At 40.1% G+C, this 27,973-nt stretch overlaps 1 protein-coding gene across 2 annotated transcripts; it reads right to left on the bottom strand.

Annotated features, from left to right (window-relative positions):
* Positions 1 to 109: 109 nt before the first annotated feature.
* TMEM156 (transmembrane protein 156) lies at positions 110 to 27,973 on the bottom strand. Of its 2 annotated transcripts, XM_061993624.1 has the most exons (7): positions 27,869 to 27,973; positions 22,061 to 22,336; positions 19,705 to 19,950; positions 17,810 to 17,917; positions 14,115 to 14,219; positions 8,878 to 8,982; positions 110 to 679 (listed from the first exon to the last, which is right to left on the bottom strand). In XM_061993624.1, the coding sequence occupies exons 1-7, from the start codon at positions 27,966 to 27,968 to the stop codon at positions 660 to 662; spliced, it is 960 nt and encodes a 319-aa protein (XP_061849608.1). In that variant the 5' UTR covers positions 27,969 to 27,973; the 3' UTR covers positions 110 to 659. The 2 variants fall into 2 exon arrangements, with proteins under 2 accessions (XP_061849608.1, XP_061849609.1); XM_061993625.1 differs by lacking the exon at positions 8,878 to 8,982.

The raw sequence follows: 27,973 nt of genomic DNA, 5'->3' as shown, positions 1-27,973 counted from the left end.
TTATCAAAAAGCAGGAAAGCCATTTGGTGTCTTAATGAGTTATTAAAAAACAATAACAACAATTTTGTGGTTGGAAGCTAAATTGATATTTTTCCACATTTTTTGTCCTTATCCACCATGATGTTGCAGAATTTATGAAGATCTTCCAGGTTTACTGCAGAAATTAAAAGGTACTGCAGAATTCTCTGCTGTGATCCTTCAGCCACCTTCCTCAACAGCCAGAAATTCTACCTTTTAAGCATCTTATTCACCTAGAGAATTGCATAGGCTGGAAACTGTGCTTGTTTCGTGAAAGTAGAGGATCATTTCTATCTTTAAACAGACTTTTATAAAATAAATGTCTCTCCTGGAAAATAGGATTATTGCAAGGATCATCTCACAGTCGTATGATCAAGTCCAAGTCCTGAACGAACTGAAAACAGATGTGAAGTCTGTGCTCTCCAACTGAAGCTGTTTCTACAGCAAAATATGTTTGTCAGTCATCCATATTGTCTTAATACCAAATAGTTCTGTTGAAGGATAGAATGGAGCCTCCCGTCTAAAATGTATCGTTGGCATTCTGTTGAGAAGGCAGATAACACAGCTCCCCAAACTGGGAATGGAGATGCTTTCTTCTGTGGGATATCAGGAGTCTTCCTTCATCCAAAGGTAGTGATATTTCATACGGCAGCATCTGAAACTGAAGAAAACAGTGGCAGAAAAAAAGAGGACGTTAATTACATCTTTCCTAGTTTGTTGTAATTGTCATTCTTTTGACCCCCACAGTAATGAATTACACAGTAATGGAGGGGTTTGTGATAGCAGCCCCCGCTCCAGGATGTTTTGCAACGTGTCAGCTGCTGGGCATTTCTTCATGAACTGCTCCACCTGCAGCAGAGCAGTCAGAAGTAAATCTGGGGTATGGATGAGGCCTTCCTGCAGCTGAGCCAAAATAAGCTAGATTATCCTGATGGGAAACAATAAAAATAGACCAACCCAAGCCAGGAGCTGGACAGAAGAATTTGCAGACCTGTGCCCAGCTGTGTTCCCTGCACTGTACTCGTATGCAGTAGGACAAATTTGGAAATAACGAAGTAACAGCAGCATTTTTCACATTCCTGAGTGAAAAATTCTGCTCAGTGATCTTGAGAGGCTTGAAATTTGGATTGCAGCTCCCAGAGCAGCATGTGTTGAGGAACCTTGAAATATGAGAATGCCCAGATCGCAGTCAAGCTCATCTTAGTGTTAGGGAGCTGTACAGTACCGGGGCTGGGGGGAAGCACAGCATTTCTGAACTTCTTACTCTCACAGTGACTAAAAAAGCAAATGTAGTTTGTCACCCATTCTGGTAGTTTGTGTAGCTGCAGGCCCAGTAACAACATCTGCCTCCCTTTTCCTTTACACCGTAAGAACTGTGATAAGAAGTGTTCCTTGGCTGTGAAATCATACTGGAGGCAGCAGCTGCTGAAGTGAGGAAGAAAATGACAAGTGCAGGCAGGATGCAATGCATCAAAAATCGATCCTGGCTGATGGAACAGGGGGCTTAAGCAGCCCTCTCTGTGGCCATTAGCGTCCAGTTCTGCAAGCAAGCAGGAATGCTTCCCTTCAGAAACCTCCAAATGTCTGCTTCAGAGAGAAACACATCCTGGCAGGCATTTTATGCAGAGCCCAGTACTTGTGCCAGGTACCTTGGAATGTGCTCAGCAATCTGATCCTGTGAGCTCCTTCCTACTGAGTTTTTCATTTTAATGTAGGATTAAGACTCGAATCTGTTTTCAGGACTGTATGCAGTCATTCAATTATGTATTTGTTTTTAAACTATCCTGAAAGACATTTCCTTTCTGCTTCCATAACAATTTGAAGCTGCATGTGGGCACAGATTTTTTTTTACATAGCTATCTACAGGAATTCAGGGGAGCATAAAGCCTGAGGTCCCACAAAAATAGCCAACTGGCAAACCCACTACATCGGCACCAGTAGCAACTTCTGCCTTCATTTCTGAGCACCAAAATGATGCTTTTCAGAGAAATTGTCAAAAGGATAACTGAAAATCACACCTACTGTTCCTGACAAATACATGATTTATAAAATCAGCTTAACTGTAATCTTTCTATCCAGAGTACACTTGGTGTGTGCCTTTGCTAGAATATTTTCAACTAGGAGTGTTACTGTTTTCCCTGCATAATTCCTATCTTCTGTTGTTTGTGTGGGTGTCTTGCTTGAAGACAGACAAGAGAGGGATTCTTTTAAATATGAAAACATTTTTGTAGAGCCATGATCACATAAGGAAAAGCAGGCAAACACTATTTTTAGGTGACCTTTCTGATTGTGCTACTAAGTTCTGCAATGATGGCATTTAAAGATCTCCTCGAGAAGGCAGCAGGGGCCTGAGCCAAGGCCCAGTTAGCACCCTGGGTGGACCTCCATTGAATTTTCCTGGTGTTAGACTAGCATCTGCACAATTCAATTTCTAGATTGGTAGGGGAGGGCATCCTTCAAAAACAACAGAAGTGGCAGTACTCTGTATCTGGGTAGAAATCAGCTCCTCATACACTTGGTTAGTTACTGGTATCTTGTGCCAGCCACCCCCCCATGGGAGGTTTCTTGCCCACATGCTCTTAGATTGTTAAGAGAGGAAAGGGACCCATCAGCTTCTTTTATTTTGCAATTTCTGTGAAAGAGGTTTTTGCCTCTTTAGCTGAACACTCGCTTCCCCTGTGATCATCCCTGTCACTTACCTGTCATCTACCCTATGTTCCAGTTTTATAATCCATTTTGCCTGAAGATAAGGTTGTGCCTTAAATTCTGTACTCTCTGGGAGAGTAACTTGTCTTATCTAACTAAACAGCTGTGCTATCACTCAGAAGAAATAGTGTGTTTCATGCAGCCTTTGACATGTCCACAAGTTTTATTAGTGGGAGGCAGGACGTTAAGATCATGTCATCTTGTCCTTGGGGCATTGACTGTCAAAGAGATTGATGCAGTAAATAAAGTGTTTGGGGTCAAAGTGTTTGGGGTAATAGTGACTAGTTTGTGTGAATTCGATCTAAGAGCCCAGAGTATTACTCTGGACACTTTTTACCAAAATAACCCAAACCCCCCCCCCCCCCCCAATGATTAGCTTTAGGACACTGAGTTTTCCTTCTTTCTTTCCTCATAAAACAGCAGCATTTCATTCAGGAACTGCCAGGTTTGTATCTGTCTCTGATTTCCCCACATAAGAGAGCTCTCTTCTGTCCCATGTCATTCGCAGAGTCCGTTACCATAACACAGAATCCATTGTATTCAGAGGGTACAGTGGCGCTTCACAGAGGATGCAGAGGATGGGAGTTCTGCCGGACAGGGCTGGTGGCCACTCCTCATGTTTGCCCCGATCTCTGTGGGGCTCAGCGCACCTTCGGCCAGCGCGTCCCTCACAGCCGCTGCCCGATGCCACCCGGCCCTGCCACTGTGCACGGATGGGTGCCAGCAGAGGTGGCCTCGGGACTGCCTTGCTTAGGCCTCCAAGGACAACACTAGCCAAAACCTGCACAAAACAATGATTTCGGTGCCGACCATCAGCAAAATCATCTTGCTGAGTGCTCCAACACTTTCAGATATAGGAGTGTTTTAGTGGGCATGGTGATTTGACTCTCATTTGCCGACTTTTATTTCTTATTCCAGTTATTCTTTGCCCTCACTGTTTTAGGGAAAAGCCAGTGAATCAGGTGCAGTTAGAAATGTTAGTCCTCTGATAGTTTGACAGAATGAGTTTTTTCAAGTGAAGGGAGCTAGTAGCCTCACTTAAATTTTGTGCCATCAGTCCAGCTTCTTGTTTTTGTCTTTTCATCTGCCTCAGAAGTGAGCGTTCACTGCTGGCACTTAAAAGACAAAACAAAACAAAGCAATCCAGAAATACATCCCAGAGCATTTCAGAGCTGCTAAAACTAGGAGTTAACGCAAGTAGTGCTCATAAAGTTAAAAGTACCAGGGAATCATAGACTCATATAATCATTATAGTTGGAAAAGACCTTTACGATCATCAAGTCCAACCACTAACCTTACACTGCCAGGCCCATCACTAAAGTAAACCAAACCATATCCCTCAGCACCTCATCTGTGCACCTTTTAAGTATCTCCAGGGATGGTGACTCCACCACCTCCCTGGGCAGCCAATTCCAGTGCTTAATAACCCTCTCGGTGAAAAAGTTCTTCCTAACATCCAATCTAAACCTCCCCTGGTGCAACTTGAGCCCATTTTCTTGTGCCCTGTCATTCATTACTATAGAGATTGACCCCCACCGCACTAAAACTACCCTTCAGGTAGTTGTAGAGAGTGATCATATCACCCCTCAGCCTCCTCTTCTCTGGGCTAAATATGCCCAGCTCGCTCAGCTGCTTCTCACAAGACTTATTCTCCAGACCCTTCACCAGCTTTGTTGCCCATCTCTATATCAGTTAAAGCAAGTAGTGCTTTGTAAGTTAAACGCACTACACAGTCTGTTTTAGCTGAGGATAAACAGTCTTGTCACACAGCAAATTAGTAATGAGGTGTCATTGGCAGACACAGAAAAAGTGGGATCTCCAGAGCCTTGTCCTAGCACACTGTCCCTGAACAGCATCGTCTCCAAATGCAAATATTTGCCCTGAATAAAAAGTTCGTGATTTCTATCTAACTAAACAACAGTCTTGAAATGTACAGTAATTAATGTCCCCCTTTGACAGCACTGAGCAAATACATCTACAGCTGTCACATGGAGAGAGAGGACTGTCTTAAAGCACTTGAGAAACTTGCCTCATTTGTTTCTTCCAGGACAGTTGCTAATATGGTGGTTTAATAAAAGATGGCAGAAACAGAGGAGGATTCTTAACTTCAGCACTCAAATGTAATAATAACAGTTCCTGTGAAAATACACTGTGACACAAGTGACTCGTGCTGCAAAGATTCCCCCTTGGCAAAGGTACCAGTGCAGCAGCCGGTGCATTTTTGTGAGCTGAACTAGCTGCCAGTGTGAAGGTAACCAGGGAGCAGTAACAGAGCCCCACAGAGCAGCTCCATACCAATCCACACACAAGACAGACATAGGGGTATACATGAGCATAGGGCATCACTATATTGACAAACATATGACCAACCACACATGTGTGTGGCTCTATGTCAGTAGACTCACATTCTCTGATCAACAGGATTGTCTCAGAGACAATAAAAAGATGTTTATTTAGAAGAAACATGTCTTTTTCTGACACAAAATGAAAAATTCAGCAGAAAGCAACAATGTGTCACTGATTATTGATCTCTCTCCATCTGTTAGCAAGATAAACACTTCCCTGATGCAGCAAACAATATGGCTTGCACTTTCCCATCCAGTCCAGGTTTTTAACTTACTAAATTCCTGTGGCTAAATCTAATGTTGTTGAGCCTTCCAGCTTTCAATGTGTCAGGTTAAGGGCTGTGGCTGAGGCTGTCAGCAGGTTCTCCAACTCAGTAGCAATACTGAGGGTGACAAGAGTGATCCTTGCTTTTCCGTTCCCTTCTCTTTACAGCTGCTGTCATACCCAGCACACCTGCAGTGCAGCCTCTTTGCACAGAAACAACAGAAATGCTCTGTGCTGTGGTTAATGCTTCTTCTGAGAGCAGATTCAGATAGCTGGAAACAAGAAAAAGCCTAACTCGGGACTGTTTGCCTGCCTTCATCTTGCCTGTTTGATCAAGGGCAGGCATTGAACTGGACTGAAGCCAGATTTGAAGCAAGGAAAGGCAGGTGATAGCACAATCCCCAGTGCTGCTCTCAGGTTTCTAGCTCAGGCTACAACCTTTCCTTGTTTGAAGCTCTTCTATCAATGGTCTGCAATGCATGTGCTTTGGGGTCATGTTTTTGATCATAGAACCATAGAATGGTAGGGGTTGGAAGGGACCTTTAGACATCATCTAGTCCAGAAGCAGGGTCACCTAGATCAGGTCGCATAGGAACATGTCCAGGCGGGTTTCGAAAACCTCCAAGGAAGGAGACTCCACAACCCCTCTGGGCAGCCTGTGCCACTGCTGCCTCACCCTCACAGTGAAATAGTTTTTCTTTATCTGTCCCATCTACCTTGACTTCAGCAAGGCTTTTAACACTGTCTCCCATAACATCCTCATCAGAAAGTTCAAGCAGTGTGGCTTGGATGAGTGGATGGTGAGGTGGATATTAATGAGATCCCCTCTTATTTAGACTAAACAGCCCCAGTTCCCGCAGCCTTTCCTCATATGAAAGATGTTCCAGTCCCCTGATCATCTTGGTGGCCCTGCGATGGACTCTCTCCAGAAGTTCCCTGTCCCTCTTGAGCTGGGGAGCCCAGAACTGGACACAGGACTCCAGACGAGGTCTCATCAGGGCAGAGGAGAGGGGAGAAGAACCTCCCTCGACCTGCTGTCCACACTCTTCTTGAGGCATCCCAGGATGCCATTGGCCTTCTTGGCCATGAGGGCACATTGCTGGCTCAGGGTTAGTTTATTGTCAACCAGGACTCCCAGGTCTCTATCAGGAACCTTCTTGTCTCAACTCTTATCTCCACCCTCCCTCCTTCTTGGGAAATAAAAACCAACCAAACAAAAAATACCAGGTTTTACCAAGTTGATGTAATCTGTAACTGCCTTTGTCAGTTCTGGGAACTTAATCATTGTTTTCAGTCTCAGTACTCAGCTGTTCATGTGCAGCACTTCTACAGCAGTCAACTTCTCCCTGCTGAGCAAACTAGTCTTTGTCGGAGCATTCTAGAGACTTCATCGAGATAACCTGTGCACTCATGAGAAAGGTAGACCACAATCTCCTTCCATAGACCACAATCTCCTTCCACAGCGTAGGTAACCAAAAGGACCCCAAACTAGCAAGCTTTCCTGTAACTGCAGTGTGCTAGCCACTGAGCCACCCACAAATACAAGATGTAATGAGTTAAATCAGATCTTATCAGATGAAGAGGGAAGTGTTTCTTTCCAGGAAGTCAAGCAAAACTAAAGCAGAAAGTGCCTTTATTATTCTCACAGAGCATTTAATTTTGGTACTATATTCCTTTGAGAAATGTTATTCAAAACCTAACATCATGGAAGGCAAGAGCTAGATCCAAGTACCTGCCTCTCCAGCCACATCCTTTAGTAATAGTTCTACACCATGTCATGTAACATCCCAACGTCATGTCTCTGGTGTTAATCCCACATATCACCCCCAGCTTTGCCCTCGCTGCCAGCAGCCCCATGGGCAGGAGGGCTGCCTGGGAGCTGGGAAGCAAGCACAGCATTGGAACAAGGCATTTGGGCTTTCTCCAGAGACTTAAACTTGTCTTTTTTCAGTCACGAACCCAGAGATTAAGAAAAGGGATAATTTCATCCCCAAGTGTCCTGGATCTCACGTATTGTCTCATACAGCAACTAAAGCAAAATTGTTCTGTTGATTCTTTCTACTCTTTAATACATCACACTTTAGATAGTAAAAGGTCAATCCCAATGGTTACTGCAACCTCTAGTAACGCAAAAGTTAAATTTGCACAGGAATGGGCCATGACTTTTTTTCCTGCTTCTAAAAGATGATGTTTGGTGAATTCATAATCCTGGAAGGACCAAGCATGCTACTGATCAGCCATAATATGCTCTAAATGAAGGCACTGAATACTAGTGAGCACCCCCTTAGCAACACATCCTACTGCTGCCTCAGAAATGTCTTGGTTTCAACCCGAGAGTAAATATTCTCACAGGAATCAGCCAAGGTGGGCAGGTACATGGCAGATGGGGATATGGGAAGATACAAGTTTTCCCAAGAGACAGTTGACAGCTATCAGAAAAAGAAACTGTCTGGTACTGACATAGTTGGGAGGAGAGCCTGGAAAAGGGAAGCAGCTGCCTTTTGGAAAGGCTGACGAGGCCTCTGGGAAAGGGCTTGCTTACTCAGCAGAAGGTCCTGACATCCAGATGACAAACAGCTGAACTCATCTCTGTCATGAACCTCCCAAGTCACATTATCTTTTTCTGTCTCCTGATATCCTCATTTTGGAATATTAGTGATGACAACTTTTCATCTTTGTAAGTCCTCGTAAGATCTGTGGACAAGAATCACTTACAAAGCGGTCAGTATTTTTAGTTCCTGTGATGTGCTGTCCCGTAACCCGAAGCCAAGCAGTAATCTAACTCAATCATTAATTTGTTAGGGCAGTACCTCACCTTTTGTCAGCAATGCTGTTCAAACTTCCCTCATTAGTTCTGCTCTCAACATACAACTTCATTGTTTAACCTGTGCATGTAGCCATAACCTCGTCTACTCAATCAGTATATGAGTCTGTATTACTTATTCGAGCAGCATCTCTTCTGTTTCTATGCATTACAAGTATTGCCAGAAGAGGTAACTCCTACTGTATGTTTCTTTTCAAACTTGTTTGCTTTCATCTGGACTTCCTGAAACAATTACTGAAGTTAAAAGGCTGGAGAAAGAAGTGGGAGACTAGTTTTAGTTCCAAGCTGAAACTAACTTCTTGGTGTAACAATAAGAGAGATATCAATTTCTTTTCTTTGGGAGATTTGATCAGCAAATATGTGATTTTCTTCAGAAATCATTTGCAAATTGCTTCTTTCCTCTGTCCTTGTCAGAAACAAATGTCAGGATAATGCTGAAGTCCACGACACAATATTCAACACCAGACAAATAGTGTCAGAATTTGCACCAGACCCTTCAGGGACACAAAGGGTTTACTTTACTTTATGGATGACTCTTCATACCAGAAGCAAAATTGATTTTGTTTCCCTGCCACCTCCTCTCAGAAAACACATTTTCCAGTGTGTCATCTCATAGACTTAGAAGAAGCAGTAATTTATTTTGAGCAGCTATTGTGTATGATTAATTCCAAATATATGAAGCAAAACAGAATAATCAAAGTCGTAAGATATTTACTCACCTTCTACAGTTGCTGCACCCACATGGCAGTGTTCTTGTTCAGGAATTATAGGCAGTATCTTTATGGTCTGTGCAGTAACTGGAATCTGTTGTTTGCTGTTTTTTGCTATTGAAAGTTAAAATCATTTTAGTCCTTATTGTTAAGCAGCAAATATATGTGCAAAAAGTGCTAAACATTGAATCTGCAAGCCTGAAAAAACTTGAGAGCTCCCTGAGCATGAGGCAGATGTAAGAAGCCAATTTTCCAGTAAGATTTCAGTGCCTGGAGATGCATGACAGAAACTCCTGAAAGCACTAAACAAGTTTTGTAGTTCAGTTCCTCTCAGTACCAGTGAGACTACAGCATGCTGATCCTAAGTCTCCCTGGGAAGCACCTTGGAGGCAAGCAACTAAATTGCTCTTGGAAATGCTACCACTAGAGAAAATACAAAAAGGTGCAAATTTGGAGTCACCCCAAATACAACCCCCTACAGTTTGCCAATTAAGTGGAAATAACTGAAATTTAGAGTGTGAACTTTCTGATTCACTTTCCCATAAGGGCAGCCCAGATTGCCATGCACGAACCCGTGATGTGGCCTCTGCCTAACTCATCCTACACTTGGGGAGAGGAGCTATGGAGTGTCCTCCAGCTGCCCACAGAGTGACAACATGCACCTCAGAAGCCAGGAAAGGTATGGTGATTGGTGATACCTTTGTCATACTGGCAACAAAGCTCTTGATATGATACCTTACTGGGATACAGACAAAGGAATGCAGGCATAGCATTGTCAGGCAAACAAACAGAGCTGTTGATCCAAGGCATTTGTCAAAGAACTTCTGTGGAACACAAATAATATTTTAACTCCAGGGTCATCCTGTCCCTGCCCATCCATAACTTCTGCAAACCAACAAATGGGTTTCTGCTGGGTTCATAACAATAGAATGAGCTGTGCCACTTATATCTAGTTAAATCCCTTCTCCACTGCCTGTGTCGTTTGGGTTTCTCTCTTCACAAATGCAATCAAAAAGTACAGTTTGGATCTTGGTAATTAAAGCAACTGGATATGAAAAGCAAAATTAAAATAAAACTGAAGTAGTTTTAAAAATAGCAATGGATCTTGTTTCATCCTCAGATGAACGTGGAGAGAATGGGAATGTAGGCTGGTATTCCTGGCAGAGCCTGTGTGGGCAAAGTGGCCCCTTCTGCATCAATGCTCTATGGAAAGCATACAGGGGCTACGAAAAGCTCCCTAAAATTACCTGCATCCTATAGATTTTATCCTCTCATCTGAAAAATAATACGACTCTGAGAGGTAATAAGGCTTCACATTTTTCACTAGAAATGCTGCAGCTCAGAAATATATGCCTGTGTTAAATATTGAATCCCGTGACAAGCTTTGCTTTTCCCAGTGTTATTCATCTAAGTTGCAGAGGAAAAGACAACTATTCAGCTATGTCAGGAACTGAGGAGGGTCAGAGTTCTATAGGTGATGCTTCACTTGGCCGAGATTAAACAAATTTCTCCTTCCTTGGCTTTGCATCTCTTTGCTGCTGTAGAAGATATATCTTGCCCGTCCTCTTTGCTATAAAGAAAATATGTCAGAATAAAAGCAGTGAGCCTGAATTCACTGGGATGCCAGCCTTGACTCTACTGAGCCAGCATTTGCTTCTGTTTCCAACCTGCCAACTAACCTGAAGCTGTAGCAACATATCAGAGAGAAGGCAGAATTTCTCCTGTTTCCTCTAATCTTGTAGGAAGGGAACTATTATTTTAATAGGATAGCACAGGAAACAACATGGGAATTCAAACGACTCAGAGGAAATTTGTCTTGTTGTTTCTTCTGTGCAAATTACAACTGTCAAGCCCACTTTTATCAAATGCTATGAATGTCACAAAGTCTAAACAGTCCAGAAAACAACCGCAGACCAGAAAGCCCAAGGTTTTATTCTCTGAGTCCTGGTTGTCACCATGATCCAGCAATGTCTTTCTTTCAGGACGAGTCATAAAACTGCTGTCCGCCAGGGTTAACTTTGCATTACCATGAGCCAGGTAAGTCAGCCAAGGAATCCTGTGGCTGTATCCTAAAGTGTAATGAAACAAAGTGGGAGTCTGGGAGTCAATGGAGTATCACTGAAAAAGAGAGGAGTGTATGGTCTGAGCAGAGCAGAACAAGGCATGGTGTATGAACCCAGGCTGCCCACACTGGCTGTAGAGTAATAACATGATGACATTAACAGTGTGATTCCCCGTCAGTAAAACAGGAGCAGGCCTTTTTGCCAACTAACAAGGAATGGTGTTCTCATATCACCTAGGGATAGGAGGTCTAAATGGGAATTTATAGTGGTAGACTTCTCGTCATATAAATTCACACTTAAACGTAACCCATGTACTTATATTAATGAAAATGCCAGTGTGAAAAGACCCTGCTAGTTAGATTCAGTCTAGATATTAAACATCCTGATTTATGCAAGCTGTTCCCTCTGCAACTTCTTTCTTTTTTGTCCTTCTTTTTAATACTATAGTGTACATTTTGCACGTGCCTCCCAACAAGAAGTTCTGTGCTATGTCCCCAGGATTTTTTTTTTGGGATACAGCTATATGAGAATAGCTATACTTCATCAGTTACCAGCAATGGAAAAGATACTGAAGTGGTTTGGGGAAGGTGGGCTCAGGGAAAGGTGTAAGAGCAGGGTAAGTCCAGCTGCTTTCCCTTTCTCTGGAATGCAGGCTGATTTAAGCAGTAGGCTGTGCATGACAGTTTAGCTTTTTCTGTCTGAGTTCTTTTAAGTCACTGTGGGGAATAGTCCTTCTAATTGCTATTATTAATTTATGAAGTTGTTCTAAAACCTCTTCTGCTTCCTCTTCAGTTTGAGAAAGCTCCTTAAACAAATTCTTGCAGTAAGTGTCTCTTACGTGGGAAACTCTCTAAGATTCTCTTTCCTGAAAAAAAAGCATGGAATTGACCTTTCTTCTGTGAATTATTTTCCTTGTGCTACTACAGTCAATTCCTATTTGATAGGAAAATGCTCTTTGTTTGGAAATACAGATCAGCCACTGAATGAATACTTACTTCTTCCCCTCTCCTGTGGCTGCATTTAAGGGCACCTGTGTTTTGTCAATTCATACCATTCAAGAGACCATTTTACATAACTGCAACGGCAGGACTAGATCCAAAGTCTAGAAAGCGTGCTCTATACAGCCCACACCCTCATGCATGCTTTTTTGGCTTAGCAGCCCAGACAATGCTTACTCAACATTTATGACCACAATGCTTTAACGTTCCCTCATCCTCACTACATGTGCTTAATCCTTTCTAGTACCATGAATTTGGAAGGCTATAACATTAATCCTACCCTAGAGAACACACTATACATTTTTCCCCCTTCTCACAGACCACTGGACTTAGTGGTAATGGTTCATGGACATAAAGCCACTAAGGGTTCACAAAAACAGCACCCAAGCCGTAAATTATCTTTCTGTAGGATCAGGGTGATATTAAGACAGTAATTTCCCAAGCCTACCTAGGAAATAATTTTAATTCTCAAAGTGTCAGTTTCCTTCTTTTTATTCCCTTATCCTTTCTGAACTTGAAATAACCTTTTAGCAGTACCTACACATCCTTTCATCTATACAATATACTGCCACATCCTCCTAGATATATAGCTCTTTAGTCTCATTACGGTGTTTCCAGGCTGCTTGTCTTGTCTTCAGTGGATGTCTCAGTTTTAAACTATTTCAAGATTCCAACCTATGCACTAATGATAGTGAAAAATATTATCAAGGGCTATTGAAGCAATCATCTATAGCTGTTTATAATCCATTATCACAGTAACAAATCTTAGACTTAGCAACTGTGGAAAGAATAAACTCTTTTCATATGGTTTTGGTTTCACTTTAAATTATATTGGTATGTCAAGAAATTGACTGAATTGGCTGGAATTATGGGGTGTGAAATCAAGGAATTTCAGATTAAAATAAAACCTACTATAGTAGTTCATACAACTAAGCATCCTTCTGGGTTGAATGGATAGATTGAAGTGGGAGGCACATAGTGGTAAGAGTGACAGATCAATAGGGAATTCCTTTTCTCTTCAGTAAAATCAAATAAAACTGGATCTGAATTTCCATAAAACATGATAAAAAATGCCTTTGGATATACAATATTAAAAATGTCATTGTGAACATACTGATAAAACAGGTATGGTTATACTGAAGTTACTCAGGACAAAAGATGTCAGAAAGATGATTCCTTTCCTTCAGGACGAAAATAATGAGCTCATAAATATATCTTAGAGGCAGACAGTGCTTTTAAAGCAAGGAGCATAAATTGTCTTCGTAGGAGAGTTCAGACAGATAAGGCAGTATTCACTCTTTTCTAGGTAAAATTGAAATGCCATGAGTTACAGAGATGCACAGAGAAATTATTGAGTCTTCTTTTACTCCTACAGAACTGACATGACAAGCAGCAAAGTACTGGTTTTATAATTGTTTTTGTTTTAGAGGGAGGTTGGTTTGCCGTTCAGAGGTATTCTTCTATTCATTTATGTTAACCTTTTTAAAGATGGAGCTTGCTTCATGAGACCAGAATCCATGGAATTTATCAAAGCATATGACTCTTCGAGCAATATCAGCAACACTCAGAGCTACAGCTGCTAACTTCCCCTCACACAGAGGTTTGCTAGCAAACCATAGTTTCTTGGAGTTTAGCCATTCCATGTAATTCATATGTGCTACATATTACACTCTCAGAAGACCACATTTCTGAAACTAGAAAATTATACTTTGTGGGAGTTTCCCCCTAGAAATACCCTTAAAAGTGCCAGCAGAGCCATTCTCCGAGTCTGCTCCAGCCATCCATCCCACTATTTGGTAGCAGACTTTATCAGGAGTCACAAACACGTAGAGCATACAGACACTTGTGTACACGTCCAGGTACTCTTCATACACACAAAGCACTCAGCTACCAAACCCCAGTGTGGCACACAACATGACCAAAAGTCAAAAGGAGGTAAAAAACCCTGAAGTCATTAATGCAACATATTTTGAAGGCTGGGAGAAGCATTCCCACATGGTATATCTAACTCTTCTTACAATTTTATCATCAGAATTATTTCTTTAGGATATAGAAATGTTTCCATAAAATAAGCCAGATCAAATTGTGTAAGATCAAGTTAACTCTGAAACAAGCCCGAAGCATTCCTTGACTTTCCCATGGCTCAAGATTTGTTATGTTTTTGTTTTACTTTTGTACGACTTACCAGGAAAAGGATGAATTTTAGTAGCAGATATGGTTCTTCCTGCATGTCTGGAATGCTTTCTTCTTGGGATAGTAGCAACTGATGCTGCTACTCTGCGTTTGGAACCTGTTTGAAAGAAGATATGTTATCCTCAGCTATACAATTACATACAGCACTGATTAAATGAAAGCTGGTACACTCCTTATCCTTAAACTGTTGAATACCTTCCATGAAAGGAAAGTTTTGAAATAAGGCAATGAGGAAAACCAAGGGCCAGATGTTTTCTATTTTCCTGAATGGAAATTTCTGGAAATTGCATTTAGGTTTCCCCTTCCAAATTATTTCTCCCCTTTTCTATGCTGTGTACCTTGAACAAATTTTGAAAGGTTATCAAAAAAGTACAGGTTCCAGTACAGGTTCTGACTCATACTGCTGACAGGGGAATAGCAGGGATGAAGAGTACTGACATCCGAGGAAGCTGACAGATTCTTTTCAAGTGTGGGGTGTTCATCTTTGTGAGAACAGTCACAAAGCAAACTCTGCCACTCAGAGAGAGCAAGGTAGAGCTGGTTTGAATACCTCTGACTGTTCCTCAGCACCCAGTTTGTAAACTCCTCAGTCTCTCCATCCTTTGGCTGCACTCTCACTACTCTGCTCTTGGTGAGGTTATTGCAGGTGATTGTGTAGTTGTTACAGTTATAAGCTCTCTTCTACGATGACAGCAGTTCAGGCCTCAGCCAGCTTCTGATGACAGGCTCACTCCAATTCTATATAACAGAATTAATTTTTGTCTTTCTCTTTTGAGTGCATTAGAAAACTTCTGCTTTAAGCAATTCATTACATTAGCATTATCTAGGTCATGGGTTTTTTAATGAACACCCAGTAGAGATCTACTGCGCTGAAGCCTTAAGCGTGCACAGTAACAATGTCAAAGGAAGTTCTGGAAGTGGTTGGAAGAAACAAGTGGAAGGGAAAAAGCAAAAGAATTAATTTCTCGCTTATCTCCTTTGTAACGGAGTGGTTGTAACCTCCACCAAGTTTATTTGGATGTTTTATTTTATGCACTCATGGAAATAATGTTTCAGAGAGTCTCAGCGTCTGCCTAGCAGAATGTCTTGCAAGGTCTCAAGAGGAAATAAATAATTCTGCATTTCTTAACAGCTTTCAGTCATGCTCAGAAATTAAGTGAAAAACTACTACCTGAATTATGACTGGAAAAATTGTTAGCATCTGTTTTAGGCACCTAGTAATATTCTGCTGTGTTCTTTGAGCACCACCGAAAAAAGGGATATGTAGACTTGCAATTAAAAGTGACATCATATATACACTCATAAGGGATACAACCCTTCAAGCTGATTTTTATGTACTTGTATTTTTTTTCAGTTACATACTGATGTGGTTTATAATGTTATATATTATAAATATCATAGAGTGGTAGGGGTTGGAAGGAACCTTTAGAGATCATCTAGTCCAACCCCCCTGCAGAAGCAGGGTCACCTGGATCAGGTCACATAGGAACATGTCCAGGCGGGTCTTAAAGACCTCCAAGGAAGGAGCAGCCTGTGCCAGGGCTCCCTCACTCTCACAGTGAAATAGTTTTTTCTTATATTTAAGTGGAACTTTTTGTGTTCCAGCTTCATCCCATTACCCCTTGTCCTGTTGCTAGCTACTATAGAAAAGAGGGATGTCTCAACCTCCTGACACCCCCCCTTTAGATATTTGTAAATGTTAATAAGATCTCCCCTCAGTCTCCTCTTCTCCAGACTAAACAGCCCCAGTTCCCACAGTCTTTCCTCATGTGAAAGATGTTCCATTCCCCTGATCATCTTGGTGGCCCTGTGCTGGACTCTCTCCACAATATAGTTATTAAAACCACTATTCCTCTATTAACAGAAAATGTATCCTAGAAGCAGGTCAGTAATTAGAAGCCTCAAAAGGGCATCTTTTCTTCCCTGCTGGTGTCCATGACAATGCTGAAAAACCTGCATTTAACAGAAAACTGATGTTTAAGAATAGAGGCATTAAATCATTAACCATCACTAATAGTTCTGCACTAACATATAGGATTTACCAACTCAAAGTATAGAAAATCATACTCATTACATTTATAGGTAGTTTTCAAATTACAAATGAAAGTCCTTTAAATTAGAGCATTTAATTGCTCACTTATAAAGACCTAATTTACATTTTATGGGATTATTATACACACAAAATAGGTCTCAGAATTTGGTTCTAGTGATAAGTGAAACACCAGGTATTTTATCTAAGAAAATCTGATAGGGAGTTTCTTTAAACATTTGGGTGAGAGGCATGGATTTGCCATTTAAAGCAACTATTTTATTTATTCAATATAAGCATATGCATAAAATATTTATGTTATGCAAAAAAAATTATGTATGGGCACAGAAACATTATGTGAGGGTACTCTTCTTCCTTCTGTTCAGTTATGATTAAAGCTGGACTCCTGTGGCTCTTCGGTACAAAACTCCCTGTGGATACAGTAAGGATAATGAGAGTAATGGATATGGCTTTACATTTCTTTATTACCCCTGTGACCAAGGTCTCCATTCAGCAATTCTGGGCTACAAGGGAAATAGACATCTGCCTGGTAATAGCAACTAAATGCTAGTTGTCCAGGGGCATTCAGCCAGCTCAGGGCTGACACAGCCAGAAAGCCTCAGGAAATTGCTGTGAAAAGTATCTAAGAGCTATTATCTCTCAAAGAGGTTAAATAACACTCTTTTCACACTGATGAAAGTCAATGTGCTCCCTGTACCACCTGCTTCTTACTTGGGATGAAAAACAAGGAGCAGCGGCTGACAAGCGGTCAAGTTTCTTCAATTGTTTTTGTGCAGAGGACTTGATTGCCCAAAAGTCTCATGCTCAGGGTACTCCTATACTGATATTCTCACTTTCATGACTGTATATTGCTGGAAGAAATACTGCAAATCTGATTTCAGCCTGTATCCCAAGTGTATTGCACAGGAAGAGCCTGTCTTAGCTAGTGAAGGCATTCTGTAGAAACAATTGTTTCAGGCTCTGAACTAACAGCAAGTTCTTTCATAGCAAAGTTATAATTGCTTGGAATAGTCAATATCACTGATGCAGAAATCACAGCAGTGTTTTCTTTGCTGAAATAACAGCAAAGAAAGAAAGTGTCACCTGGGCTTCATTCAGCTTTGGGTTTAAAAAGGCACAGCTTGGTTTACCTGCATGGGATCACACCAGCACTGAGTTTAGATAACCAGTTTTTAAGACAGACAGCTGAGTAGATACCTCCTCATATCTATCCTGTAGTTTTTCTTGACCATGACCTAAGTGAATCATGTTCAGGAAGAAAAAGATATTTCAGTCATTGGTCATTGGCATTTCTACTTAAGACCTTCAACAAGGTTAAACTGTAATTGTTTTATCTACTGGAATTGGTGTGAAACCAGAAATTTGTGAGCATCACAGGTGACCAAGCATCTGTCAGACCCCTCTATTTCATTCACCATTAACAAGCCTGGATTTGCATCCACAGTTCAGAGGTGAGAGGTGATAGTATCAATCATCTGCATACTTCAGTCCTTCTGTGAGTGGTTTTTACCATATTACAATTAAAATTCTGGTATCTGAACCACATTAATAATCAACATCTTTGTTACTGTAAATCAATAACATTTTTTTATTGCACATATATTTAAATTAATGCACATTACCTTTCTGTTACTTACAGTTTTGTTCATTTTCTTGGACTATTTTGTAGATGACGATTGAAATGGTAACCACAAAAACTACTGGAATCATAGTGAGCCAAATGATCTTTGTCATGCACATTGGATCTGTCCACAAAAGTAGATGAGATAAAATGAAGCAGGAAATCACTGGTAGAGAAAAGTAGGACATTTGATCTTGGTAGATTTTTGGACCTTGCGTATCCCCACAAACAAAAATTTAAACCAAGAGAGATCATGGGTTTTTTTTTCTCAGCTTTCCTTGTTGTTTGAACTTGTTTGCCATCTAGAATTTAGCTTCATTTTCCCTTGTATCTATCTCCTCATGTCTGAAAGAGTTAAATGAAAACTTTTCCTATTTGTATAAACTCTTGCATGTAACTCAGCCAGGAAGAGAATGCTTCAAAGATCAACACTTATCTTTAAGGTACAATAAGGGTAATAGATATTTATACCCTTTTTGTTTGGATGGAGCACAGAAGGAACTGGTCTACTGTCCAACCCTAGCCTGTACTGCCATTCTCAGCCTCCTGGTACATCTTCACACATGGGAGAAGGTAAGATCCTGCATATAGACATTTCCTATAAAAAAGTGAGGAAATGTGAACAACAGGACCCCTTCCTAGTTGTTTGAGAGACCTGTCAAACTTCTTTGGCAGCTGCATGTTAACGTCAAGTAACTATTTTAAAAAATAATCATATTACTATGACTCACATAAAATCAAATTACAGACCATAGCCAAATCACTGTTTTTCTTTCCTTGACTTTGAATAGTATGATTATACTATACTATAGACCTACACCAATTTCCCTTGTGTGTCCTCTCCATCGAGAAGTCCTGAGGTAACTGCCGATAACCTCGTGTCTCTTTGAGGTAAGCACAGCACATCACTCCTGATTTAGAACTAAAAATATATTTTATGCAGTCATTTAGACCTCTTTCAAACAGAGTGCTCTCCCTCACCTTGTAGTGGCTTGTAATGACTTGTATTTCCACCTTGCTCAGTAAAAGCCCTGAGCACCTCTTTAAACTTTGTTATGAAGTAAACAGAAAAAAGATGTGTTGCTGATTTTTATTGTTAATTTGAGGTAACTGCTTCCCAGGTAAATCACCATTAAGGGTGGCTAACTCACAATTTTGACATGAGTTAGCAGGGCAAGTTATAAGATATACTCCTCTCATAGGCAGACCTACTTATTTTTAAAAACCCCTAAGCTGCCCTCCCTTCTCTAGGATTTTACTTGGACTTATTTAACATAGGCTTAGCCAACTCCAAAACACATGTTTTTTTCTCCAGCAAAAGTACAGCATAAAATGCATTTGCTATACAAAACTAAATGAATGTAATAATTCAGGAATTCCCAGGTGGCAAGTGTTGCATATAGACAAGCTGGAAGCCCTGACCGTGGTCAGGCAATCAGCCAAAAAAACTCCTGCAGCACAAAGAGAAAATTTAAAAGCTGACAGGCTGTTCTCTGGGAAAACTAAGCCTAATTCAGCTGAAGATTTCACTGTTAAGTGTACTGTAATAAGGCTCTGTAGTAGGATACTGCAGTACAACATTAGGAAAAGTCAAATCTGTCTTCTGGTTCTTCTGCCACTGCAGTGATTAGGAATTTTTAAATTTACCTCCAAAACAACAAAGTTATGCCATTATCAGGAAGAGGAGAGGGAAAAAGTAATTGCAGGTTTTGTCATACATCTATAAAAGCTGTCAGTTGCTACTAAAGACAGTCTTTCACTAAAGGATGATAAAAATTGTATTCTCTTCTTGTCAAATTCTGAAATACTTTCAAATGGTTGCTGAAAGCAGAGAACTACCTACTGGAGACTTTCTGCAAGATTGATACTGTTTCCGATTGATTTCCATTCTGGCTCTGCTTTGTAACTTACATTCTGCATAAGTCTTCAGTTGTAGTGAAATATTTATGCAGTCATTTTGGTCTTCCATCATTGCCACTAGACAGGAATGATTTAGGTATTCTTCTTCTGCATTTCTTCCTCTGATTATGGAATTGTTGATGTGGATTTCCAGCAAGTAGTGAGTATCACGCTCTGCTGCTTCTTTCTTGGAAGCCGCAGCGAAATGGAAATATTTGTAAAAATAAATAACATCTTCTGCTTTCACTTCAAGTGAGCCTTTTGCATTTGGAAATAAAAGGGAAAACAAAACTGTTATATAACGTGGGAGGCAGGGAGATGACTCCCAGAAAGCACAATAAAATGAGTTCTCCGTCTTGTTTGCAAAGCCATACAGTAGATTTTTACATTATTGACTGATGAAATGGACAAAAAGATACCCTGTAAAGTTATTCTAAACAGATCTTAAGAGTATTGATTATCTTTACAAAACATGTTTCCCCTGCAAATTATAGTCCTTTTTTTGCTTTATTACCAGCCTCAAAGCATTTATCTTTTTTTGTTGTTGTGTTGTCTGTTGTCAAAGGTAACAAACAAAAATCAGCCTATGAAAAAGAGTAAAAGCCATATGGTGATAGAGATTGGAAGTGTACATCCAGTCTATCTGCTACCAGTTGCAGAAACTTGTTTCATTTCCACACAAGCTGTGAGACTTGTACAATGTTTCTTTAACAAGAAAGAGTTGTATAACTGAGATTAGAGTTTGTCACACATTTTTTTATGGTTAGTATCCACACTTACTGAGACAGCTATTTTGTAGTGAGAAAATCAAGCAGTTGGAAAAGAGCTGTGTTTCTTTTATTCAGGACTTGTCCTGTTGTCCCTATTGCTGACGATGTTATAAAAGCAAAATTCAGAGGCATTTTCTTCCCCAAAAGATTCCAGATACTCTGTAAGTGTATATGGCACAGAAGGAATATGCTGCTGCTGCTACTTCTCTGAAAAGATGTAGATGTTCCTGAACTCTTCTCTGTATTGCTGTGCCAGTCTTTACTCAGTGTTACCTCCTATGAAACTTGCAAGGCCATTTCTGATACTACACAGTTATGGATATCATAGAATCATATGGAATCATATGGAATCATAGAATTGTTTAGACTGGAAAAGACCTTTAAGATCATCAAGTCAAGTCATTAAACTAACACTGCCACATCCACCACTAAACCACATCTACAGGTCTACATCTACAGGTCTTTTAAATATCTCCATCTACTGATTCCTTGGGCATCCTGTGCCAGTGTTTAACAAGTCTTTAGATGAAGAAGCCCTTCCTAATCTTCGATCTAAACCTCTCTTGGTGCAACTTGAGCCCATGTCCTCTTGTTCTGTTGCTTGTTAGCTGGGAAAAGAGATCAACTTCACCTCACAACAGCCTCCCTACAGGTAGCTGTGGAGAGCAATAAGGTCTCTGCTCAGACTTCTCTAGGTTTAACAGTCCCAGCTCCCTCAGATGATGTCCATCAGGCTTGTTCTGTAGACCCTTCACCAGCTTTGATGCCCATCTCTGGACAGGCTCCAGCACCTCAATGTCCTTCTTGTAGTGAGGAGCCCAGAACTGAACACAGTATTCAAGCCACAGCCTTGCCAATGCTGAGAACAGAGGGACAATCGCTTCCATGATCCTGCTGGCCACACTGTTTCTAATGCAAGCTGATATCACAGACTACAAGCACAAAAATGGTTATTTCTTGTATAGCTGCCGTCTGAATAGTTTATGAATAGTTAACATAGAATTAGTTTTCAGATACTGGCTCACAACCTTTATTCATATTACATTAGCAATCTAAATCTAGAGTTCCACAATGACATTTAAAAGCAAATTAAGCATTAAAACTGATCAGAAACTACACCACCTTGAAATTAAATATTTTAGAAAATGGAGCAAGATTAAAAGAATAAAGATGAGGATATAGGAGCATTCATAAAAGCCAGAAAGCCTAGATCAAATTTGCATCAGAATTATTCCAGTTGGCTGCTGGGTAAGGCACTCTTTTCTCACAGCACCCTCCTTCCAGACCAATACAAAGCCCCCTGAAGATAATGAGACCCTCCCATCCATGATTTTACAGAAGATCTTCAAAGAAAGGAAATCAGCATTTTGCTACTGACATGTTTCACTAACAGCCAGTCAGTGAAATGCCACTGAGGATCTGGCATAAAACCTGCATTTTCTGGCCATGTTAAGACAAGCTAAAAACTCCCATTGTTCATAGATTTGCAAAGAACATAGAGAACCAGCAGCATATTAGAATTTTAACTAGCAAATAAAACCATATTTTATGTTTTAATTAACTACTTGAAAATGAAGTATTTCTCTTCCACTGCTTACCTTTTTTAGCTACTGAACCTGATCCTTGATGATCATCATTCACATCTGTCTTGGGTCCACAGTCTGTGTGTTTATGGGACTGCTCCTCCTTCCTAGAGGACTGGCAAATACATAGAACATTTTGGAAATTGGAATGATTTACAATGGCCTTCAATAGAATAGTCTGGTTTTCCCTTTGTTGCACAGGTCTTTTGCAAGAATGGTTAAAAGTACAAAGTGGAAAAGTGGTGTTATTTGATGAACAGGTATCCGTGCATGACAAGATCACAGTGCTGACTGTAAAAAAAAAAAAAAGAATACTCTATTAGCAAGATAGTCATATAGGACACATGGACAAATACACGTGTGGAAGCATAACAGATCTTTTAACCATATTAGGATGAAACACACTTTCTTGAGGGTCATGGCAGCACACTGAATGCATCAACAAGTGAGAGAAAACAAGCATAGAGTCTTCCCACAACCTAAATGCTGACTGGATCTTATTTCTGAGTTGTGTGAAATCTCTTGTAATACTAATTTGAATTCATGGTGATATCTAGTCGAGTTCCTGTTTCAAAGCTGCTCTGATTTGATTGTACTTAAAAAGATGATGAAAGCAGTCATGTTTGGAGGGGGAGTTACAATGCACCAGTGCAATTATGTTGTAAAATAGTTATAATCAGAACACAAACTTTCTTTCCAATGACATTGAAACCACACAGTTTAAAAACACAGAAATGCTGCTGAATCCTCCAACCTTCATGTTCTCTTACAGTCAACAAACTGAATCTTAATTACAACCACTGCCTTTGGAATTCATAATATCAAATTACTGTAGCTAGAGTACTTGAATGCAGTTCTGGACAGCAGCAAAACCATAAAGAATTAATTATTAATGAGTGCTACTTCAGCTGTCTTCCACATTAAGGTAGGGTTTTATTGTGCAAATTGTGCATTTTCACTTTAGTTCACTTTCAACTATTTTTTCAATATGAAAACAAATTTAAGAATATAAAACTTGTGGGATCCCAACAGGAAATATATGTTTATGACTGCAAATAACCACTTCCTGGAGTTGATGCAACACTAACCTATAGTCCTGTAGCTGAACTTCCAAATCTGCTAGCACCCTTACACTTCTGTGAAGAGGAAGTTTTGCACCTAACTCCTATTATGAATAACTGGAGCAATATGTTCATAAACACTTCTGTATGGAGAGAAAAACGTAGCCTTCAATTGCTGCAGTGCTCAACTGCAATCTGACAGCTTCAGCAGGCCACCTGTGCTCCCATAGCACCAGGCTGACCTCAGAAACACTTCGGTGAAAGATTTCAGACAGCATACAGAAATAAAATCTCAAATCCGATGCCAAAGTCAATTATCTTAACTTTACTAACATAACACTGGGTCAGAGTTGTAAACTCTTGTAAAACATAATAAATTGAAATGTAAAATACACATCCTACACAGGTAAGAAAATAACTCATTTTAATACAAAATTTAGAGCTTGATCTTTCCCTGAGGCAAGACAAAACTTTTTCCTCAAAACACTTATGATCTAACCCACACAACCTGGAGTGCAGAGGGCTCTTTAGGTGCTGAAGGAGACATTTTGTCCAGAGCTGCTCTGTGAAGGTGAGCCAGAAGCAGAAACTGAATGCTTATTCTGCTCTCTGCATCTAGATGGGCAACAAGTCTAAAACCCCTGCTACAGCTCCCAAGGTCAACTAATGGTAATTCGTCATGCCCTTTTCACCAAGAAATCTGTTCATGGACAGGAGTCTGCTGCCTGCGCTGGGACAGTAGTCTATGTATAGCACGAAACATGCTCCAGAGCTGCCTGTGAGCCATGCTGGAGTTATGTAAAAGGCCTGTTGAAAGTGGAAAAAGTTTGAATGCTGTCCTGTTAGGAAGGGTGCTTACCATCCTCTTGGAAGATCACTACTGAGGAAGCCAAGCGAATTACAATCTAGCATCAGTAAACTGTACTTCCTTCCAACTCACTGGACTGAGGACTTTCTAGGGACACATAGATATTATTGAACACTGAAGGCTGGGCTGCTAAAAGACTAGACTTTCCCAGTGGATTACTCAGCAGAGAGAGAGTGTCCTACCCACAAGAGGCTTGCTTCTTACTGCAAGACTGGGAAGCACCCTCATAAATGTATAAACATCACTAGGAATGTCAAAAGGATTTTGTGAAATCTGAACACAGCCTAAGAGGTAAGAGGATCATTGAGATTAAACCATGCACAGTATCTCTAGGAAACTGCTTTGTATTCAAAGATTTGTAACCCATGTGCTTAATGTTAGGAAGCTCTGTGATTATGAAATGCCTTTATTAAACCTCTGTTTACAGGGTGTTTTCCCATAGAAAATCCAATTCCATTAAAACAAAACTATTAACAGGGAAGTTCTGAATTTGTAAAAAACTTGCTTTCCATTAAGAAAATCATGAATATTTCATTTTGAATTGGCTTGACTTTATTTTCATTTGATCTGCAGTATTCTGTTTTGAATCAATTCAGTATTTAATTTTTCTTTTTTTTATCACTTCTTTACAGAAGTCATAATTGTCACATAATGTTGTAGAGATACAAGGCCTACAGTACAAGCTGAGGAATACACAACTGATAAATTAAAGGAGATACACTCCACCAAGTAGCCGAACCCAGAGGACGGGATTTCAATTGAGGGACTTTGAAAGGGCAACATCCTGCTCTAAAGCAATGTAGTTTAAAAGTTCAATGGCACATAACCAAACAAGTGGGCTGCTTCACAAGTATAAAGGAAACATTGCACTTTGGGCAATGCTGAACAATGTTCTTTTGAGAAATGTTTAAAGGATTGGTTTTTCACAAACTGATTGCCCCCTATATTTCTGTTTAATGAGAAATTTCCATTTTTATTCCCACTCTGGAATTAAAATAAATGCCAGAACTTCCTCTGGGATAAGACATCCAACTTTCACCTACTATCTGTAGACTTTGCTTACCTGCCATTTCAGAGGTTTTATTAAAAACCTGAAGTATTCACAATGTTAATTTGATCTGAGAAAAGCCCGTGGAATTAGAACTCCGCCACTCATTTAGGAAGATACAGAGACTATGTTTCACATCTCAAAGACTTCCAACACCTCTGTGTTGTCCAGGCTCATGCGATAAGCAGCAATTTGAAACATCTACAGCAAACTGACCGTCATTGTGAGGCATATAAGGACAAACAAGAGTTCAGGCCAAGTCAACATGGCTTTCTGAAAAGCAAGTCCTGTTTGACCAATCTTTGTATGACATGATGACTCAATGGATGAGGGAAAGACTGTGGATGTGGTCTTCCTGGACTTTAGTAAGGTCTTTGACACATTTCACACAGCATCCTCCTGGCCGCCCATGGCTTGGACAGACCCACTCTGTGGTAGAAAACTGGCCAGAAGGCTAGGCCCAGAGATTGGCGGTGAATGGTGTTAAATCCAGTTGGTGGCTGGTCAACAGTGTTGGGGCCTGTTCTGTTAATTGTCTTTATCAATGATCTGGATGAGGGCATCAAGTGTATCCCCAGTAAGTCTGCAGACAACACCAAGCTGGGCGGATGTGTAGACCTGCTTGAGAACAGGAAGGATTTTCAGAGGGACCTGGACAAGCTTGATCAGTAGTCCAAGGTCAATTACGTGAGGTTCAACAAGGCCAAGTGCCAGGTCCTGCACCTGGGCCACAACAACCTCATGCAATGCTACAAGCTTGGGGATATGTGACTGGAAAGTTGCCCAGCAGAAAAGGACCTGGGGATGTTGGTTGGTAGCTGTGTGAATATGAGCCAGCAGTGTGCCAATATGGCCAAGAAAACCAATAGTACTCTGGCTTGTATTAGAAACAGTGTGGCCAGTAGGACTAGGGAAGTGACTGTACTCAGCACTGGTGAGGCCACACCTCAAGTACTGTGTTCAGTTCTGTGCCCCTCACTAAAAGAAGGACATTGAGGTGCTGGAGCATGTCCCGAGATGGTCAACAAAGCTGGTGAAGGGTCTGGAGAACAAGTCTGATAAGGAATATCTGAGGGAGCTGGGGATGTTTAGCCCAGAGAACAGGAGGCTGAGAGGAGATATGGTCACTCTCTACAACTACCTGAAGGGGAAGTGTTGTGAGGTGGAGGTCGATCTCTCCAGTAATAATGATAGGACACCAGGAAACGGGCTCAAGTTGTGTCAGGGACGATTTAGATTGGACATTAGGAAGAAATTTTTCACCTAAAGGGTTATTGAGCATTGGGATGGACCGCCCAGGGAGGTTGGTGGAGTCACCATCCCTGGAGACATTTGAAAGATGCATAGAGGAGGTGCTGAGGGACATGGTTTCGTGGTTTCGTTTAGTGATGGGCTTGGCAGTGATACATTAGTGGTTGGACTTGATAAAGAGCTTTTCTAACCATAATGACTCCATAATTCTATGATTCTAAATTCTGCACATTAGGTTTGCCACAAAATATTAAATAAAACCAGTTTCTGATAGAAGGTTTGCAATGAACCAGAGATCCAAATCCTTCCGAATTTTCAAAATAAATAATTCAACGTATTTCTTTCTCATGTAATTCAGACATTGTTATAAAGTCTGTAATATAGTCATAGTTTTTACAACATTCAAAATATGATGATGATTCTAATTTTCCAAATATAAATTTATGCTATATTCTGCTCATATACTTTACAATCTTATTTTAGATGCGCTGTGATAGAAATGAGAAGATAAGGGCATTACAAGTGCAGTGATAATGTTATTGCAGCTTAAAGCATCCCTAGTAAGAGCAATCTAGGGAAGTTATGGGAAAAAGCAACTACTCTTTGATGTTTGACCATAAGATCAGTGTTTTCTTCTGGTAACATATCATTGTTTATTTGCAAAGTCTGTTCTAGCAAATATTTTGATTATGTCTGCATGGAGGTAAACCATTCATTATTCCAATGCCTTAAATTAACTCATCGATTGTATGGTATTCAAAACTTATGACAGCTTACCAAGTTTGTTAATTTATAATTAATTACATGTTTATTCTTTATGGCTAATGAAAACAGAAATATAAATATAAGTAACCTCATCTGGATACATTTTGATTTTTTTTCAAGAAAATTATGCTTCACAAATAGTGAACACACATCATTTCTCAAAGGAATGCTTTTTATTATAATGTTTATCTATTCAAAAGCTTACTTGGGACCAGGTGTAGCAAAACTACTTGAACATTAATTTATTGATGGATTTTTATGAAAGTGCTGAATGCATAACTTGAACATATATTTTGCATTCATTCTAAATCTGATATTGCCCTTTAGGATCACCAAGATATATGTGGAATTTATGCTAAAAGATTTGCTTCACTCAGTTACAGTCATTCCACTCTACTTTTTGTCAGGTTATCACTGCCTACCTCTTTCACAGACAGCATCTCATACCACATAGTAATTGTACAAAGCTTTACAGGCATATAAGTATAGAAATTTTCCTTTAAAGACATGAGGACCTGCTATGAAAGAACATACATACTTTAATTGCTCTCTTCATGACAAGGATAGTAAAAAGCACAATTACATGGAAATAGTTATGAAAAAAATTTGCAGTATATGTAAATGAATTAAAGACTCCTTTCAAATTACGACATGTAATTAACTCAGTTAGAAATCTAACAAAAAAAATAATCTATACGCTTTGCAAAGTCTATATGAGTACAGCAACCTAACAATTGCTTTTAGGAAAGCACGTGCCGACATCTCAACTGCAATCAGACTAGAATCAATTAAGAATAAATAAAAAGCAAGTTTTAAAGTTCATCACTCACCTTCGTGGATTTTGAAAAATTCAGGTAAACATAAAATAAACATAGTAATTATTCCTAATAGTAACCTGAATAGTTGCGTTTTTCTCAAAAGTAAGCACATGTCAC

Source organism: Colius striatus, chromosome 3, assembly GCF_028858725.1.
Source record: "Colius striatus isolate bColStr4 chromosome 3, bColStr4.1.hap1, whole genome shotgun sequence".
Taxonomy (NCBI): domain Eukaryota; kingdom Metazoa; phylum Chordata; class Aves; order Coliiformes; family Coliidae; genus Colius; species Colius striatus.
This window is presented reverse-complemented; position numbering and strand designations above follow the sequence as displayed.

Coding starts and splice junctions, on each gene's coding strand:
- TMEM156 (XM_061993624.1), bottom strand. CDS start 27,968: ATGTGCTTACTTTTGAGAAAAACGCAACTATTCAGGTTACTATTAGGA. Junction 22,337..27,868: donor ATTTTTCAAAATCCACGAAG/GTGAGTGATGAA, acceptor TTTTTTTTACAG/TCAGCACTGTGATCTTGTCA. Junction 14,220..17,809: donor CCAAGAAAATGAACAAAACT/GTAAGTAACAGA, acceptor TCTTTCAAACAG/GTTCCAAACGCAGAGTAGCA.